The sequence below is a fragment of the Antennarius striatus genome, chromosome 10 (assembly GCF_040054535.1).
Source record: "Antennarius striatus isolate MH-2024 chromosome 10, ASM4005453v1, whole genome shotgun sequence".
NCBI classification, from domain to species: Eukaryota; Metazoa; Chordata; class Actinopteri; order Lophiiformes; family Antennariidae; genus Antennarius; species Antennarius striatus.
This window is the reverse complement of record NC_090785.1, coordinates 4,770,284-4,787,416: the sequence shown is the minus strand read 5'-3', so window position 1 is coordinate 4,787,416 and position 17,133 is coordinate 4,770,284. Positions and strand designations below refer to the sequence as shown.

At 42.0% G+C, this 17,133-nt stretch overlaps 1 protein-coding gene across 1 annotated transcript in view; it reads right to left on the bottom strand.

Moving 5' to 3' along the window:
* slit3 (slit homolog 3 (Drosophila)) overlaps nucleotides 1-17,133 on the bottom strand; it is a 192,938-nt gene that overhangs the window by 50,692 nt on the left and 125,113 nt on the right. Inside the window, exons 7-9 of the mRNA XM_068325452.1 lie at nucleotides 4,527-4,598; nucleotides 1,523-1,686; nucleotides 382-526 (exon numbers count right to left, since the gene is read on the bottom strand). Coding sequence (XP_068181553.1) covers nucleotides 382-526; nucleotides 1,523-1,686; nucleotides 4,527-4,598 — 381 coding nt within the window. The remainder of the gene's footprint in view (nucleotides 1-381; nucleotides 527-1,522; nucleotides 1,687-4,526; nucleotides 4,599-17,133) is intronic.

Sequence of the window (17,133 nt, the reverse complement as noted above, 5' to 3'; positions counted from 1 at the left end):
TGGTGTTGCGTTGCGGGGGAGGATTGCTTCCTTACTCGCAAAGCAATCAACCAGCTGTCCTCTTTACAAACAAACAGGGCACAACGATCAATACAGATATCAAACACATCCCACTGTGGTGTGTATCTGTGTGTGTGTGGGCTTAAACGTGTGTCTATCAGGGAGGAGGAGGAGGAGGAAAGAATGTTAAGAAAGAGTTTTGCTGCAAAAGAAGAAGATGCAAAACTTTGTCTTCCACAGCAGATGCAATGTGTAGTTAACTAAAACACACATGTAGAGAAAACACAAGTGATTTGCGAAATTTGCTTGGCAGGAAGGAGGTATGGAATGCGACGCACAACACGTTATTTTCAGCGTTTAGGTGAAGTACAGCGGTCTTACATCTCCACGATGCCCTCTGGGAGGTTGGCTGGTATCTCAGTCAGACCTTTACGCCGACAGTCCACTATGTTGTTGTTGCAGCTGCAGCTGGGCGGACACACTGCTACCTGAGGAACACAAGTCCTCTGCTCCGTCTGTGCAGGACCTGCAGATAACAGCAAGTAAATGTAAGTTCATTAGATTCTGGAAACGTAAATTTGAGGTCACTTTTAATGGGCTACTTCCAAATATGAGGAGAATACATTCTCACGGCATGGATGAATCACCTGTGGGTGGTGATTCATTCATGCCTGCAGCTATATTTACTTTTATGTAAATTCCAAAACATATTGGGGAAAACCATGTCCCACCCATGCACAAAATTGGGTAAGAAGTTTTTGTAATAATTAGGGAAAATGTTGTAAAATGCCCCCAAAATGTGAAGGAAAGTCATAAAAAAATAAATAAAAATACTGGATCCATCCCTCTATCTGGATCTGCGGCAAAATTTAATGTTTTCTTTCCTTCGACACGTCCCGATCTCAAGATTCATGGAAAGCCATCCAGTAGTTTTTGTGTAATCCTGCGTGGCTCCTCGATGGAGCTAAATATCATCAGGTCAAAATCTGCACACAAGAATACGACTAGACACGAGCAGGAGGGAAGATGGAAGGTTATACCGACAGGAGGAGAGAGACAGAACCGTGAAATTGAAAGGGAACAAGGAAAGGGGAGAGAGGTAAATGGTAGAGAAAAAAAAAGTGAGCTGACGAGAGAAAACAGGAGGATGTAAAGAAAGACTGAGAGAAAGACTACCACTGTTACTGATCACTACTTTAAGGGGCTGGGATGGAGAGAAGCGCGGTGGACAGAGGTCTGTTGTGGAGCATGTAGGCAGAAAAACAAGAGTAAAGGCTAATAAAGAGAGCACAGCCGAACAGTCTATTAGCACAGAGAGCTGAATCAGACACCTTTAAACAGTGCCTATGCTATCTAGCAGCTGATAACACGCCTGCTCTTATACTGGCCTTTGGCTGATTACACACTCTACATGGCGTAATTCTTCCAGCGCTATAAACTCAATGCTGAGCTGTCTTGAGGCGATAACAATGCGGCCTGTAATAATGCCCATTATTACATTTTCTATATTATGCAAGCTCACCGTTGCAGACAAAGTCCTTCTTCTGCACATCTGGGACATTGAGGCCCCTCATGTGGGCGGGGGCCATGCACTGGGTGAAGGGAGCCAAGCCACGCCGAGCCCTGAGCCAATCAGAGAGCCAGGACAGGTGACAGTCGCAGTGGAGGTTGTTGGAGTGCAGACGCCTGGGGAAAAGGAGAGTAGAGATTGTTGTTTTTTCATGATTACTGTGTGTGATCTTACACACGGAACGATAAACACGATAAACTCTTTGTCATCCTCTCTGAGTTGAACGCATCAGCTCGGTTACGGCAAATGCACTCGAGCCTTCTCTCCAATTGTACGATCAAATATTTTTTCGCCACATCCCACATCAAGACAAACACACAAACACATGGAGCAGTTTGAAGTGTTCTCATCTTCCCAAGGTCTCCAAAGACATGACTCTTCAGCTGAATCACAGTCTCTTCAGACAAAAAAAAAAGCAGACAGGATAGGGAGGCTGATGCAAATCAGCCAGGATGGAAAGAACGGAGAAATTAAATAACTTCAGGACGTATCGGTGATTTCTTTTCAAATATTTCCCGGCAATTTTGTATTTCGTGGTGGATCACTGATTAACACGATTACCCTGAGTGCTCCTAATACCTTCGAGCCTCTCAACTCCGAAATAAATAGTGCTTTTATGAAAACACAAAAGACCCTATTGGGTATCAAATCATATATTTCAGTTTTGTTTGAAGTGACGGTGTTTAAATACATCTATGATATGATCCCCATCCCATCCACCACCACAGAGTGAGCAGAATTCAGTTTGCGCTGGCCAAAACATTTAAAAAGTAATAGTAAGTTCTTCAAAAGCCAGTGTTCCTGTTGCTGGGCATGGTTCACAAAACACACAGAATGTAGTGCATATTGGAACTGGAACATTGTTTTTGGAAGGCCTTTGTGTTTTTGTGTTACTGCCCATCAGATTGTAACTAGTATTTTTTTTACTGTCCTGGCTCCACAGCTATGGAACAAGCTCACCATTTGAATGAGGACAACACAAACTCTGCACATTGTGTTTGGCACAGAGAAATCTCATCTATTTTTACCGACCCAAGGTGGACCTGTATATGCTGCCTGTGTATACATATTATATATATATTTCTTTCTGATAAAGTTGTGTCTCCACGTTTGTGTGCACTTATTGCCCATTTCTATCACCATTGAGTTGATTTATACAAAAGGTGCTGATGAAAATTATGCAAATTCGCCACATTTTCCACTAATAGCCCGCTCAGTTTTCACCTGTACCATTAATTAAATCGACCGCTCGACACACAAAACATCAGCTGATGTTTTTACAGAGCTAAAACTCTATGGGTTTTGCTTACAAGAGCAAGAGAGAGTGAGAGAGAGAGAGATGAGGAGGAGGGCAGATGAACAGCAGAATGTCTTGTCAGCGTATTATATGCCAGCCAGGATATCTAGCCTTTCAGAAGACAGGCCTCCCTTTGTAATAAAGCAGAGGACAAATCCTGTTATGGAACAGAGATGGGCTCATTGATGCTAGCAGCGGGGGCAGTGATTTTTAATACCGCTCACCCATTATAAATCCAGTTTAGAGTCAAACCCCCCGCCTGGAGATAGCCACGTCCCAGCCCACCCCTGGCTCAGCCTTAATTACTGACAAGTAGGATTAAAACACAGGGGAGAATGGAAAGAGGCAGGGGGTGCAGAGAAAAGTGCTGAGCTTGTGTGCATGTGTGTTTGTTTGAAGCTGTAAGCCAGTGATAGCTTTTGTGGGTCTTATTGGCTGCGGGTGACCGGGGGGCATTGTGCACGGTGTTTCTATGAATGTGTGTGTTTGATATGTGTGTGTTTAGTCTAGTGGGTGGCTGGGCATATCTTTAGTACAGTGAATTACACCCAGAGACAGAAGCAGTGGGAGTTCTTGGCTTTTGACTGGTTCATACTTCTGAATGAAAGAGACTCGGCGAGGTGCTATCATTACCGTTAATAGAATAGATAGATAGTAGAAAAGGACAGAAGCAGGGGATAATAAGGCAGAGAGATGGATGAACAGAAGGAGAGGGGGTAAGAAAAAAAAGGAGTGAAACAAAGTAATTGTAAATGCAACTGGTAGAAGAAGAAGCAGCAGAGATTAATGTGGCAGGGGAGGTAAGACATTTCATTCAGAAGGTTTACACACACACACACACACACACACACACACACACACACACACACACACACACACACACACACACATGCACTCTTCCAGGTTTCCAGCTGATCTAATCAGGGATGTCTCTAAGCATGTTTGATTGAATGAGTCATTTTTATAAAAGCAGCAAATTCAATACTGGGATCTTAGGGTGGAACAAAAGAAGAGACACCAAATTTAATTCAGAGGAGGCAGAAACAGGGAGGAGGAGAAGGGGAGCCCAGAGACGGAGTGGAAGAGGAGACAACGCTCAGGGGATGCATTGAAATGTGTATGATAGATATAAAGGTGATGGAGAAGAAAGGGAACACAAATGTGAGAACAGAAGAGTCTGAAAAGGAAGAAGTGAGGGAGGAAATGTGAAACAGGATGCACACGTATAGACAGCCAGTCGTTAAGTGTTGTCAGAAAACAGGCAGACGAGTCCTTCTGATTAAAAATATTGGTTATTGGTAACTCAGCGTGGCTGTGCCGGCGCCTGGAACCCAGGTTTAAAGGCTCATTCCGAGCCACCAGGAAATATAGGAACCCCGTTACGTGATTGGCCGCTGATGGAAACGTCTGTTGAGATTTTTATCCTGTTTGTATTCAGCTGTGTAAGTACCTGTTAAAAAACAGGGATTCAGGGAGGAAATCCCATCCTAAATCTGCTGGCTCAGCAGAATTCATTCCCAGTGCGACCAGGAGAAAATCTCATAGGATTTTGTTAGACTCTGATAAGATGTCACGCCATTAAAGTGGCACACTGAGTTCCTCAGACGGAACTCAGTGTGTGTGTTAGTGTGTGTGTGTGTGTGTGTCATCTATACTCACAGAGTCCGCAGCTTGGGCATGTGGTTGAAGCTGGACAAGGGGATGAGGGTGATGTTGTTGTTGTTGAGGGTGCTGGACCGAGAAAGAGAAAGAGAAAAAAAAAAAACGTGAGGAGATGAAAGTATTGTTAACAATTTTTAAACTGTTACAAAAAGAAGAAGAACGCTGCTGGCCATTTGTTTAAAATCTGACAAAGGGGCCAAAGAAATTCCCTCCGGAATACAACTATCTTCCACCCTTTAGATAGATCGATCATTTGTGACTATTAGCTCTCTCATAAACTACACTCTACCTCACATGTAGTATTGAAATGAAACAAGGATGGCTGACATTACAACCAACACACACACACATACACACACACACACACACACACAAACAAATCCCACTTGGTGAATCACAGGAACACAACTATTTGATTTTTTTGCGACTTTTATGAACAAATATGGAAATAGAAATGAGAGCAGGGGACGAAAAATGCAGAAAAGACAAGTATTCCATCAAAGACCCTTACAGACCGCAGTGACAGCTTCATATAAAGCTGGTAAAGCTGTACAAAGCTGTATATATAAAACACTTAGGGTGGAGGAAGAATATCAGAGACAAGAAACATCCTGGGTGTCAGGAGCTGTGTAAACATGTACAGAAATACAGCGAAAGAGATGACGAGATACCGTCACACAACTTAAACAGAGGAAACCCCGAGAGGTGCCGTCCGCTATAAATACCTCGATCCTATCCACAAAAAAATCTTTGATGTGTAAAAATGCGGTGGCTCAGTTTCAAACAAATTTCACCCTAAAATTTTCCTGATGGGAGAGGCCTCACTGACCACACTTGTTTACAGTAAACAAGATCCTTCTGCAAGACTTACACATCAGAAATTGCTTCCAGTTTCAAAAAATCAAGGGGACAATGGAACAGTGGTCAAACCAGATGTACCGTCAGTTCGATGAAAACAATACATGGAAACAGTTCAAATGATGCTTTTTGAAATCTGTCGCCATTGGTTTTGTATTCCGGATACGATTCCTCATCTGAAATACAATAATAATAATAATAAAAAAAACCCCAACCATTTACTGTAACTTGTGAGACTTGTGTTCAAATGGCCCAAAGCTGAATTTTTTTTTTTTTTACACAATAAAAATTCAACACTGAAAATATAAATTAGAGATTCATATTACACCAGAAAATCCAAGGATTTCCAAATTCATCCAACAACATTTTTTCTTGCGGCTCGCTGAAAGCCAACATCCACACAAGGCAGTGCTTTGTTTTTCATGCAACATTAATTTTCACTGGGCAGAAAATAGAACCAGTTTGCTTTGCATATCACCTTAAACCTTGTGAAATCAAAGAGACATTGTTTCTGGAACGATGAAGACTGACCACCCCTATGTTTTTTTTTTTTTCTTGGTGTAGCACTTTCATTTTTCACATCTGACAATGTATTTTTAATGCAAGGACAAAGCCGACGCTCTCTGTGAAAAATGGCTCAAATTCAGGATCAAACATTCTTATTTTTCCCCCCTTTTTTTTTATTGCACAGCATCTGCAAAATGTTTGTGTTTAAACACGCAGTGTGACCACGGCGAGGACTCGAATTTCACCGCCAAAGAGCGACGATTGTTTGTTTAACACACTGTCATCACAACTGTTAAAAATACGGTCATTAGTGAAGGTTTGCTGTGTTTTTACTGACACCCACTCAGCCTTAAAATAGACCGTTTTTACATCCCTCTGTTGATGTTACTACTTCTCATGCTCTGTAATTCACTCTCCTTCCGATTCTCTTTCTATATCCCATCCCTGCCAGGATAGCCTCAGTGGCCTTGGTCGACGGATTAAGTTTCACACTCCTCCTCTCTCTCTCACACACACACACACACACACATTCACGCACATACGTCAGGAGCCCTTCTATGGTCGGCCCTGTCAGGGGTGATTCCACCCTGTGTATATAATTTAATTGTGAAATAACAATAATTTCCCTCTGCAATTTCCCTGTCAGTTATCCTCCCACTAACTCCCCCTCCGCATCATTCCGCTTTAATAAAGCAGCGACTGGACCGGCTCAAGCCAAGATAAACACTAAAAACATCATTTAGAAATCCACAAGTATGCTTTATATTGAGGCTATTTTTCCCCCCAGCTTATTTTACAAGCCTCTGGCCTTGGGTGCACTCCTAAAAAAAAAAAAAATTAAAAAAAAATTGCAGATACTATTGAAGTAATCCTAAAAAAACCATAACAAAAAATCACCACAGGAAGTTCACCGGTGAATATCGCAGAAATCCAGTGAGAGGAATCACTTTGCAATTTGCCTGACCAAGTAATGACTTTTGTTAAACTACTAAAAAAAAGTTGCCTTGAGTCGGCGCCATCGCTGACTCAGCATATCTGACAAGCCACTAATACATAAAGATGACGGTGATTCATCTCAAATGGAAATGATTGGCCGCATTTTTGAAAACCGAAAGAAATTTCCAATTTCTTTTTATTTTTTTTACATCGTTTTTACATCGTGAGAGAAAACAGTGAGTCAAAGCTGCCGGGAGTGACGTCGAGAGTACGGCGCACCTGTGAGCTACAACATTTAATTCAACTCTTGTTTCAGAGTGCAAAACCGATGGGAACTTTCCACTGGTTTTGCCCTCATATCAGTCTTAACTTTATAGTCTGCCAGCCTCCAGGGATCCCGACACGCCACCCTGTACCACCAACGTAAAATCCCACACTGGAAACCGGAACATTGGCTGAAGAAGCGCGGTCCCATTTACGAATGTTTCAGAAATAATGTTTTACGGTTGAGGAAAATAATTTGCGTGGGGTGTGTTAGTATCCTTGTGGTGTTTCCAGAGTGACGTTATGCTTTGACTTCTCATGCTGTTTTCAGAACTGATTTATAGTTAATGTTGATCCAGCTCCGTATGATGAGTCACGGGTTTAAATATAGAACTCATAGCTGAAACAAGCTGCGATTAAAAGCTAACTGTGATCTGAGGACATCTTAATTCTCATTCTTTATGGATCCACAACATGTACAGCTCTCATTGGACGTGAACTCCAGTGTCCTGCATGAACTTTCTTATGTCTATTCTTTCTGCAGCCACTGTTAGAACAGTTCAGGCCGGTCCGATCCTGGTTGGACACCCGACGGTTCCATTACAAGATGCCTATTCAGCTGTTTTGTCCTTAATTTGAGATAGGCTGCAGTGACCACCGCAATGGTGTGGCAGGAGAGATCAATGATACCTGAACGTGTGTGTGTGTCTGTGTGTGTGTGTCCATTTGCTGCTGAATACATGCCTGAGTGCGTGTGCGCTACCGCTGAGGGAGTTTTCTTGACGCAGCATGTATTGTACATGCCTGTGTGTGTGTGTGTGTGTGTGTGTGTGTGTGTGTGTGTGTGTGTGTGTGTGTGTGTGTGTGTGTGTGAATTTTCAATGCAGTGGCCTCCGTTGCAGTAAAAGGGCCTCTGCAGTCAATGATGGAAGAGACTCTTTAGAGGCAACCCACCAGGGAGATGTTATCGTGTGTGTGTGTGTGTGTGTGTGTGTGTGTGTGTGTGTGTGTGTGTGTGTGTGTGTGTGTGTGTGTGTGCGAGAGAGAGAGAGAAAGAGAGAGAGAGAGTAATGTTATCATTTGTACCTTTGCTGCAGCCTACACACAGAGGTCAAAGCCTTACTCGTCAGTCTTCTCTCAATCACACACACGTACACACACACACGCACGCACGCACGCACGCGCGCACACACACACACTACCCACCCATCTTCTGCTGTATCTTTTATTACTGGTTATTAATCCAGGTATGAAAAGGCATTAAGTACCTTTAATAATACACAGATGCACAAAAATGAGGTTGTGTTTCAGTCTCCAACAGCAAACAGTCTCGACAAACTGTGTAATCCATGTCAGATTTGTCATTTGACTCAAATCTCTCTTTGTGAACTATGTCCACACTCGGTGGACAAATCCTCATCCCTGTCATTCAGTAAAACGAATCAGGTTTTACCTGCAGACATGAAGAGCAGATCAGATGCAAATAGAGACAAATGTGGAAACTGCTGTCAGATTTTCATGTAATTATAAAATATGTATGAATGATTTACTACCTTTCCCGCTGTTTTATGTCACAACATGTCAGTAGAAATCAATTGAAATGCTAAAATGTTTCAAAGGTGGTGTAAGCTACATAAAAGCAATTGATGCACACAGCGGCTATAGTGTGGGAGAAGCCAGTGTTGTTCTTTTCTTTGGGTCTAGTCCACAGTCCACATAAAATCAATATTACACATGTTCACCCAACCTGTGTGACCTTCAAGTCCAAGGTGAGGGCTTTATTTTCCATCCCCAGTGTTCTGTGTTTTCTGTCCCACCGCAGGATGAAATTAAAACTGCATGAGGCAGAAGAATGAGGGTGAGCTGCTAACAATAAGGTCACGGTTTTGAATAAGATGTCCTCTAACATCGCTCCTTCTATTCAGCTCTCCCTGTAAGCTGTTTGCAAATGACGCCTTCACAAACTCTAAGCAGCCACTGCGTGTCTGTAAAAAGTAAAGTTTCTATTAATCTCTATTATGCTCATTCAGCCTCAGGAGACCAGGATCAATACAGCGACAGAATATCTAAATTACAACAACCCCTAAAACACAACGTAACAATGTAACTTTATGGTGGTGATTCAAACCGATATCGACTTTGCGCTCGATGCAATCATTGTCTCATGTAATCACTAGCATTACTTATGGTCTGTGGAAAGGACTTCAGCTCAACGGCTAATGCGATACATGAAATACAGATACAGTATATTGTAAATGTGTTTAAGAAGGACTGATAATACACAATGCAAAATGTGTGTCAGACTTCAGCATTGAATTTGCTGACTGAAATAATCTTTAAAGTGCTAAATGGTCATTACTGGAAATCAGAACACCTAGCTGAGAATATCTGACCCATCTTTTCTACTAATGAAGAGGAGCTGGAAGTGAAGTATTTTTCAGAGGAAAACACACACACACATGCAAGAAAACAGAATTAATTTCAGTTTTTCTCCAATCATTTTGTAGTAATAGACATATTTTGTGCTCATGCCTCTTTATAGATAAAACTTCTAGGTAAAACGCTTCTGAAGCACTTGGATCTACTCTGAAATCAATAATCCATTGTGGAAATCAAACCGCAAACTGAAAGCACAACAAAGTGGTTTTATGACCCTACTCACAACTGTAATGCTGCTCCAATTGATTCTGACTGTCTCCAATAACTATAAGGATCGCAAAGAAATCTCTGATGTGACAAAACATTTCAAAAAACCCAATATGTTTTCTTTTAAATGAATACTAGCACGACAAAGGCAGTTGGTCTCGGATCAATGGGGAAGCTGCTCCGTGATAATAAAGAATCAGATAAATAAGAAGGTACAGTTCTGTTTTACAGCAGAGATAAAACTATTCAGAAGAACGTTTCAATAATCTGTTTTAAATGGGTAACACATCTGACTCATTCATGCCTGTGTAAACTCTGCTGCTCGCCCTTCTCACAGCAGTAAAATCAAGTCATGATTATTTTAAACAGCAGCTGGATGAGTTCATGCTTCATGTCGGTTGTTAAAAGCTGTGGCTTTTGCTAACTTAGGTAGCGCTTTGATAGGGGAAAAAGGAAAAGAGGCAGATATACAGCATTCAATTAAGTATGAATTTAGTGTGTGTACTTTGCACTGGTTACACACTATAAAAATGTCAATGTCGACCATAATTAATGTTTACAAGGAAAATCCAAGTCCTCCACCTAACCTCCTGGATTGAATGCTTCATGTGTAAAATGGAGTGGAAAACTGTTTCAAACCAACAGCTGATATAGAAAAGGTCGTGTTGTAACATTTCTGTTCTCTAAATGGAATCTTTGCAGGAATGAAGTTAGCGTTCCAGCACCGTGAATTAAAAGTAATTGATTGGAAATGTTATTTGGCATAAAATAAAGTAGGCTGAAGAGCAAATGGGCAAACAGGGTAAGGCAAGTATAAATCATTTCAGAGTGAAATATTGATTGTCATTCAAGGCATTGTGTCAAAAGTGAAGATGACATGTAGATAGAAATGGAAGAGTAGAAAGATTTAGTCCAATGATGGAAAAAAGGACTTAAGATTCTATTTTAATGTTTTTAATGTGCATCTTCTTGATTCAAAAGGACAAGAAAGAATTGATTCTCCCAATTCTGTGGTGCAAAAAAAAAAAAATTTACTTTGGTGTACAAATTGCAAACAAGGATTGCACTACGTAAAAGCTCTTTGCCACTTAAAGGTGACTGAAATATAAAATCCACCTCTTGATACACTAAAGGTTACTTGACTACATATCAGAAGCGTGTGTGACAGGAATCTACGTTTTCTGCATGTCTTACTTTCCCCTGTTTTACCAGACAAACGTGAAGGGTGTCCTGCAGCATGGTAAAGTTTTTTTTGGATGTGATTTCTAACAAGACTTTATGACTTGGAGAGCTTTCTCACACAGATGCTGAAAGGAGGCCAACTGTTGAAAAGTCTCTGATATGTGTGAAGAGCCCTGAGCATCTTCCCTGAGGCCTCATTACAGCTCCAGGAGAGGAGGCAAAGGGGAATCTCACAGACACTCCACTCCTTCAATCGCTCATTTGAAGCCCTTCACACCCTTCGCTATGGAGAAAGACTGCGGCTACAGGAGGGCTTGAAAAGTCACCTAGGTCATCCGACCATTTAACCGCTGCACCTTCTCTGAGATGGGGGGGATGGGATGCATCTGTATAAAGCTGGATCTGCAGACATGCATGTCAGTGTGTGTGTGTGTGTGTGTGTGTGTGTGTGTGTGTGTGTGTGTGTGCGCCGTCACATATAAAAGCGTGCTTGTGTGTGTTCGAAGGTTGCACAGATGTATTCTGTCGCGCTGAGTCAGGCAGTGAGACCCAACAACCCTTGACGGAGTCATTCATCTGAGAGTCAAACACTAGCGTAGCCCTACGCTACCCTTTGGCGTGCTCAGGTGTGTGTCTGCCGGAGTGTGTACTTCCGCGTGCACACTAAGTGTGTGTGTGTGTGTGTGTGTTTGTGTGTGTTTACGCTGAACCAACAAGGACAGAGATAGTGTTAATCATGTATGTAACAATGTATAAAAGTGTGGGTGTCTTCATGTGTGTTTCTGTTTTGTGCGACTGAAACAGAGCTCTAAGGTCCATGAGGTCTGCAAACAGGCTTCAAGAGCCTTTAGCTAAAAGAGTTCGGGTCTTTATGTGTGTCGATTGTCTCATTTTTACCTTTCCCACGGGGTTTAATACCGGTTTTACGACTGCACCCTGACAGCCTTGTGTTAAATCATGTATGCGTTAGTCTATGGGGGTGTATTGTATATGTGTGTGTGTGTGTTGATGCATACATATACTTGTGTATGTATGTGTGTGTGTGTGTGTGTGTGTGTGTGTGTGTGTGTGTGTGTGTGTGTGTGGAATACTTTAATAAACTCTCAAGTGCTTGAACAACCAAAGTCGTGTAATTTACTCCTCTCATCTCTGAGAAAATTGACATTTCCAGGGTGTTGCCGTTGGAAACCACCCTGGGAAAGCTCAAATGTTTACAACCCAAACTGAAAAAGCACTAAAGGTTGAGATAATTAGTAGAGACCGAATTTCCTAACTTTGCTGTGTTTTAAGACAAAGTTAGCGTTTGGGTGACCAATTTCCAGGTGATGCATCAAACAGTAAAGTGGAACCTTGACATTTTAAAATCCGGTCTATTGTTTTTGTTTGCTTCTTCTTCTTCTTTTTTCTTTTTTTAAACTTTTTAGACATTGCACCAACCAATCCAGGAAAAGGTTTCTGTTTTGGCACTCCAACCGACTGAATAATAGATGTTCACGTTCTTCTTCAGGGTGATCGTGGGTGCTGAGCGCTGCAAGCTTTTCAGATTGCATGACGGACAGGGAGAATCCTCGTGCAGCGATGTGCCAAGCTCCTGGCCGTGAGTTAAAGCGGATTGAAGCAGGCAGGCGTCTTTTGGAAACACTGCTCTTTGAAGTGGGACGTAAATGATAGCCCGAAATGTGGAGTCAAGTTACGAAAGCTGCCCCCAAAAACCGACATCTGATGATGTTGATTTCAATCAAATTAAGTTACGCTAATTCAACAGGAATACAGGGCGATCCCGTGTGGTTTGGCAGACGGCTGGAGGATGAGCGAGAGAAAGCAAAGGGGGGGATTAAGAGAGAGTGTGTTGGAAATGCTTTCTAATATTTTGTAATATTTCCAACATGTTTTTTTGGGGGGTGTGGGGTGGGGATACAAATGCTTTAAGGTGAAAGAGATGAGAAGAAGGGAAAAGGTATCCTTATGGAAGAAGAGGAAAGACAGGAAGAAAGATGTACATTAAAAAAATCCACTGATGAGACCATTACACTTTAAACTGGAACAAATTACACTGCAGATTGCTTCTTTTCCTGATTCACCTCCTCCTTTTTGTCTCCGCTCTCCTCTCATCTTTTCTCAATTGTCTTTTAGCTTGGTTTTCACCTCTTCCCCTCTTCCTCCTCTCCGTTCATCACCAGCTCTCCTCCACTCTGCTGTCCTACCACCCAGTGGGATGTGATTAATTGTGAGTGGGTCAGAATACTGGCACAGAGCTCTTCCATTTTATGATGCTATTTCCACCTCTGCATAAGCTCTGTAAACCCCCCACCCCCACCCCCTTTAAGACTTGTATGGTTGCTCAGGTTTTCCATCCTGTAGACTTTAAATCTTATCTTAGAGCATCTCTACAATAAAACTACAAAGAATGTTTTGCTGGTTAGTTTAGCTTAAAGTACCTATTCTTTTTGGCTTGTTGTTCATGCTCAATTCAATTCAATTCAACTCAATTCAATTCATTTGATTCAATTCAATTGATTCATGTCCCGGTGAAAAATATAAGGTGAATAAACACAAAGAAACTTCATTCCACCGTTCGTAAGAACTGCAATACATCAGTAATAACCACTCCTGTCAGACGTATCTCTTGGGCTCCCCAGCGGCTCACCTGAGGATGCACCCGACCCTGAAAGTCTTTATTGCACCCGGCTGGATTCCATCTCTTCATTGCATTCCAACTCATTCCTCTCTCTCCTCCTCTCCGGTCTCTCATAAACTGCTCGTATCAGCCAGAGTCCAAAAGTCAAGAACAAAATAGTCGTCTGTGGTGCGGCGAGCAACAAGGCCAGCCGTGCCAGAATGACCTAAAACATTTCCATCAGGAAAAATGTGAGACGCTACGCTGGCCAGCGAAACATCTTTCTGCTCCCTGCGCCCTAAATGACCCGTTCTCTCCGATCCAACAAGCCCAAAAAACTCTTCATTAACCCACTATGATCTGACCAATGGACACAGTAAACCATCTCTATCTCTCCGCCTTACCCTTCTTCTCGCCGGCCCCACCCTTGACTACTTCATGTAAATCCTGAACAAACACAGCTAACACCACCGTCCTCATCTCGAAGTGAACTTACCTTATCTCAGCATGTGTTCCACGGATTTGCTTCTTATCCAACTACCTTCTTCTGTCCTCACACAAAACTGAATTTCATACAGATATTTTTAAAACTTGTGCTTTTTTTATTGCTTTTTTATGCAGCTCCATCCTTTCTTACGACTTACTCCCTTTCCCCCAGTGCCTCATCCCTCTCTCTTCCTCTCTCAGGTCAGACTTTCTCTGCCAGGGAGCAGCTTGTTTCCAGGTTGTGATGGCTGATGCAAACACAAGTCAAAAGACCAGCCAAACCAAAATCACCCCTGCTCTCCCCTGACACGATCGCACAAGCGCACAAACACACACCCGTGCACAAACACACACTCGCACACATTCGGATATAGATTGTGGCTAAGATGCATACACATACAAGAGGATGTGGTCGAGCATATAGGAAAAAAAACATGTTGTATGTTGTATGTTGGTGAAATCTGTTTTCACAGTAGGCCAACACACACACACACACACACACACACATACAAGCGCATACTAACACGCACACACACACACCATCCTTTGTATTACTAAACTTGAGGTTCTAGAAAGGTTCTTTCAGGGGCTTCCATCCAGCGCCCACACGTAGGGCACATTAGACAGATCTGGAAGCAGGAGGCAACCGCAGAAATGTAATCGTTACCGGGGGCGGCTCAGGCTGGACACACACCAACTGCACAGGAGATATTCAGACATTGACATGTAAGGCAAGAACACACACAAACACAGGGCGGCTTTCTCAACCCACTAAACCTTGTTTAGTTCTGACAGTTGTGCCAGTGGACCAGCATCAAGCAACAACTCTATTCGGCCATAGTGTAAGTTCAAATTACCATTAAGACTAAAAAGTATGAAAAGACACAAATACACACACACACACACACACACACACACACACATACACACACACACACACACACACACACACGGAGTCAAGGTATTTCACAATCTTCAAATTACCACTGCGGCAAACATGCAGGAATGAAAAAATAATATTCACATTTTGACATTTGTATTTTCCCCCAAGCAGTAAAATATAAATAAAAACAACACTTACCAAACTACATGTACAGTATACACAACATATCATTTCAGAACTTCACGTTGAGATGCAAGGATGACATCAGCTTCACCATTATTTGTGTAATAATATGAAAGTCCACATGTGTATTAGTGGATATAAAAAGCTTTTTTCCGAGAACAATGTTAGTTCTTCTCCTGTAACGATAATCTTAAAATCTTAACACAGTAACTTAATAATGATTTTTCTTTTGTCCCTAAACAGACTATTTGTCTCTAGTTTAGCACAACAAAAGAAAGGTATTTGTCATTTCTGAGCGGCTTTAAAGTGTTTCAAATGGGTGCATTCTTGTTTTAGAGTGCAAACCGGCCAAGTGAAAGTAATGTGTTTGGGAAGCACAGTGTTTTTGGCAGTCTTTGTGTTTGTGTGTGTGCATGTGTGTCTGAGTTTGTGCAATGGCTGATTTCCTTATAACGGTACTGAAGCATCTTTAAAGAGTAATGCCACTAGTGGTTCCCATTCCAGCATATCTTTTTAAAGAATATTTTCCAACTTGAAGCCAAGAAAGTTTGCAGAATAAGGGAGACTCAGTAGGAGTGAAGCTGAGAAGTAACAGCTCAGTGGGTAGAAATAAATTCATGCCTCCAGCTTACAAGCTTGATACACGTCATTCTATTCCTCTTGTTTTTCTCTCTTGGTGTTTAAAAGATTTATTCTGGTCTCACTGCTTGGTTGAATGATCTTCTCAACATCCACAACTAAATCCTATTGGTTCTGGCAAATTACATCGAGACAGATAATTGGAGATGTGGTGGCCTGCATTGCAGAGTAATTGATTGTAATCTATATTTTATATATCAATACATTGCTGGGTTGTTGACTTTCAAGCACAGGGAACAGAGGTGTATGTTATAATTACTCCATGAACAAAAAAAGAGAGAATGCAGGAAATGATGGAAATATTAAAAAAAAACAAGAGAAAAAGGGGATGAGAGAACGGGGAAGAATAATAGTATACAGTATCTATACAGTGTGTGTGTGTGTGTGTGTGTGTGTGTGTGTGTGTGTGTGTGTGTGTGTGTGTGTGTGTGTGTGTGTGTGTGTGTCAGGCTGAGTGAAAGTCACCTTGTGGAGCTACAGTGCACTGAGCAACTCTGTCTGTCTCCCCTTATGAATTATGACAGTCAATTGGCCAAGAACCCACACACAGACTCACAAACACACACACACACACACACACACACACACACCCTCTTGCAAAAAGCTGTGCTTCATGGCGGAAAGTGATCATAAAATATGCAGCTGTTCCCCGGTCTTTAGAGTGCTCCTCAGACCCCTTGACTGCGGCGTGTTTGCGTGGACATGTCATGTAATGGCAGCGTGCATCCACTCATTCATCGACATCTCTAAGCATCTTGCCTTTCTTTTCTTATCTTCTGCCACCAAGTTTCTGTATGTCTTGATCCACAGTTGTAGTTTTCTGTGAAACGGAATTAATTCCAGTTCAGCGGACACTCTTTCTGTGACACCTGACCTCCTTTTCTTTCACTCTCGCTGCATCTCTGACTATCTTTCAGTCTCGGACCTTCGTTGTCATTTTTCTGTGATATCAGCAGAACCCTGTCCTGCACAAGGAATTTAAATAGGGTTAGACAATCAGGGAGCATTCCATTTTTCTTTTAGACTTGCACATAAAAACAGGGGAATTCAGTTAGCCAAGGCTTTTCAATTGGTTGTCAACAATGGAGAAAAGAGGGTAGAATTACATATTCTATATAAATAAAATGAACTTATTATATAGACAACCTTAATACAAAGTGCAACCAGTGTGGAAACAAAGGGTGTGCAGTTTGGATGTAAGATAGGCTGCTTGACTACCACTAGCTACTACCTTTATGACACAAGACCAGGTGAGTCAAATCACCATGACGACCCAACTCTACCAATCCGGCTCCTGAGGGGAGGAGGAGGTAATGAGGTACTTTGTGTAATAATTTATTGGCGCTCAACTAAAACTTCCTAGAGATACACCTACGTAGATCTAATTTGCAGATAATGAAACG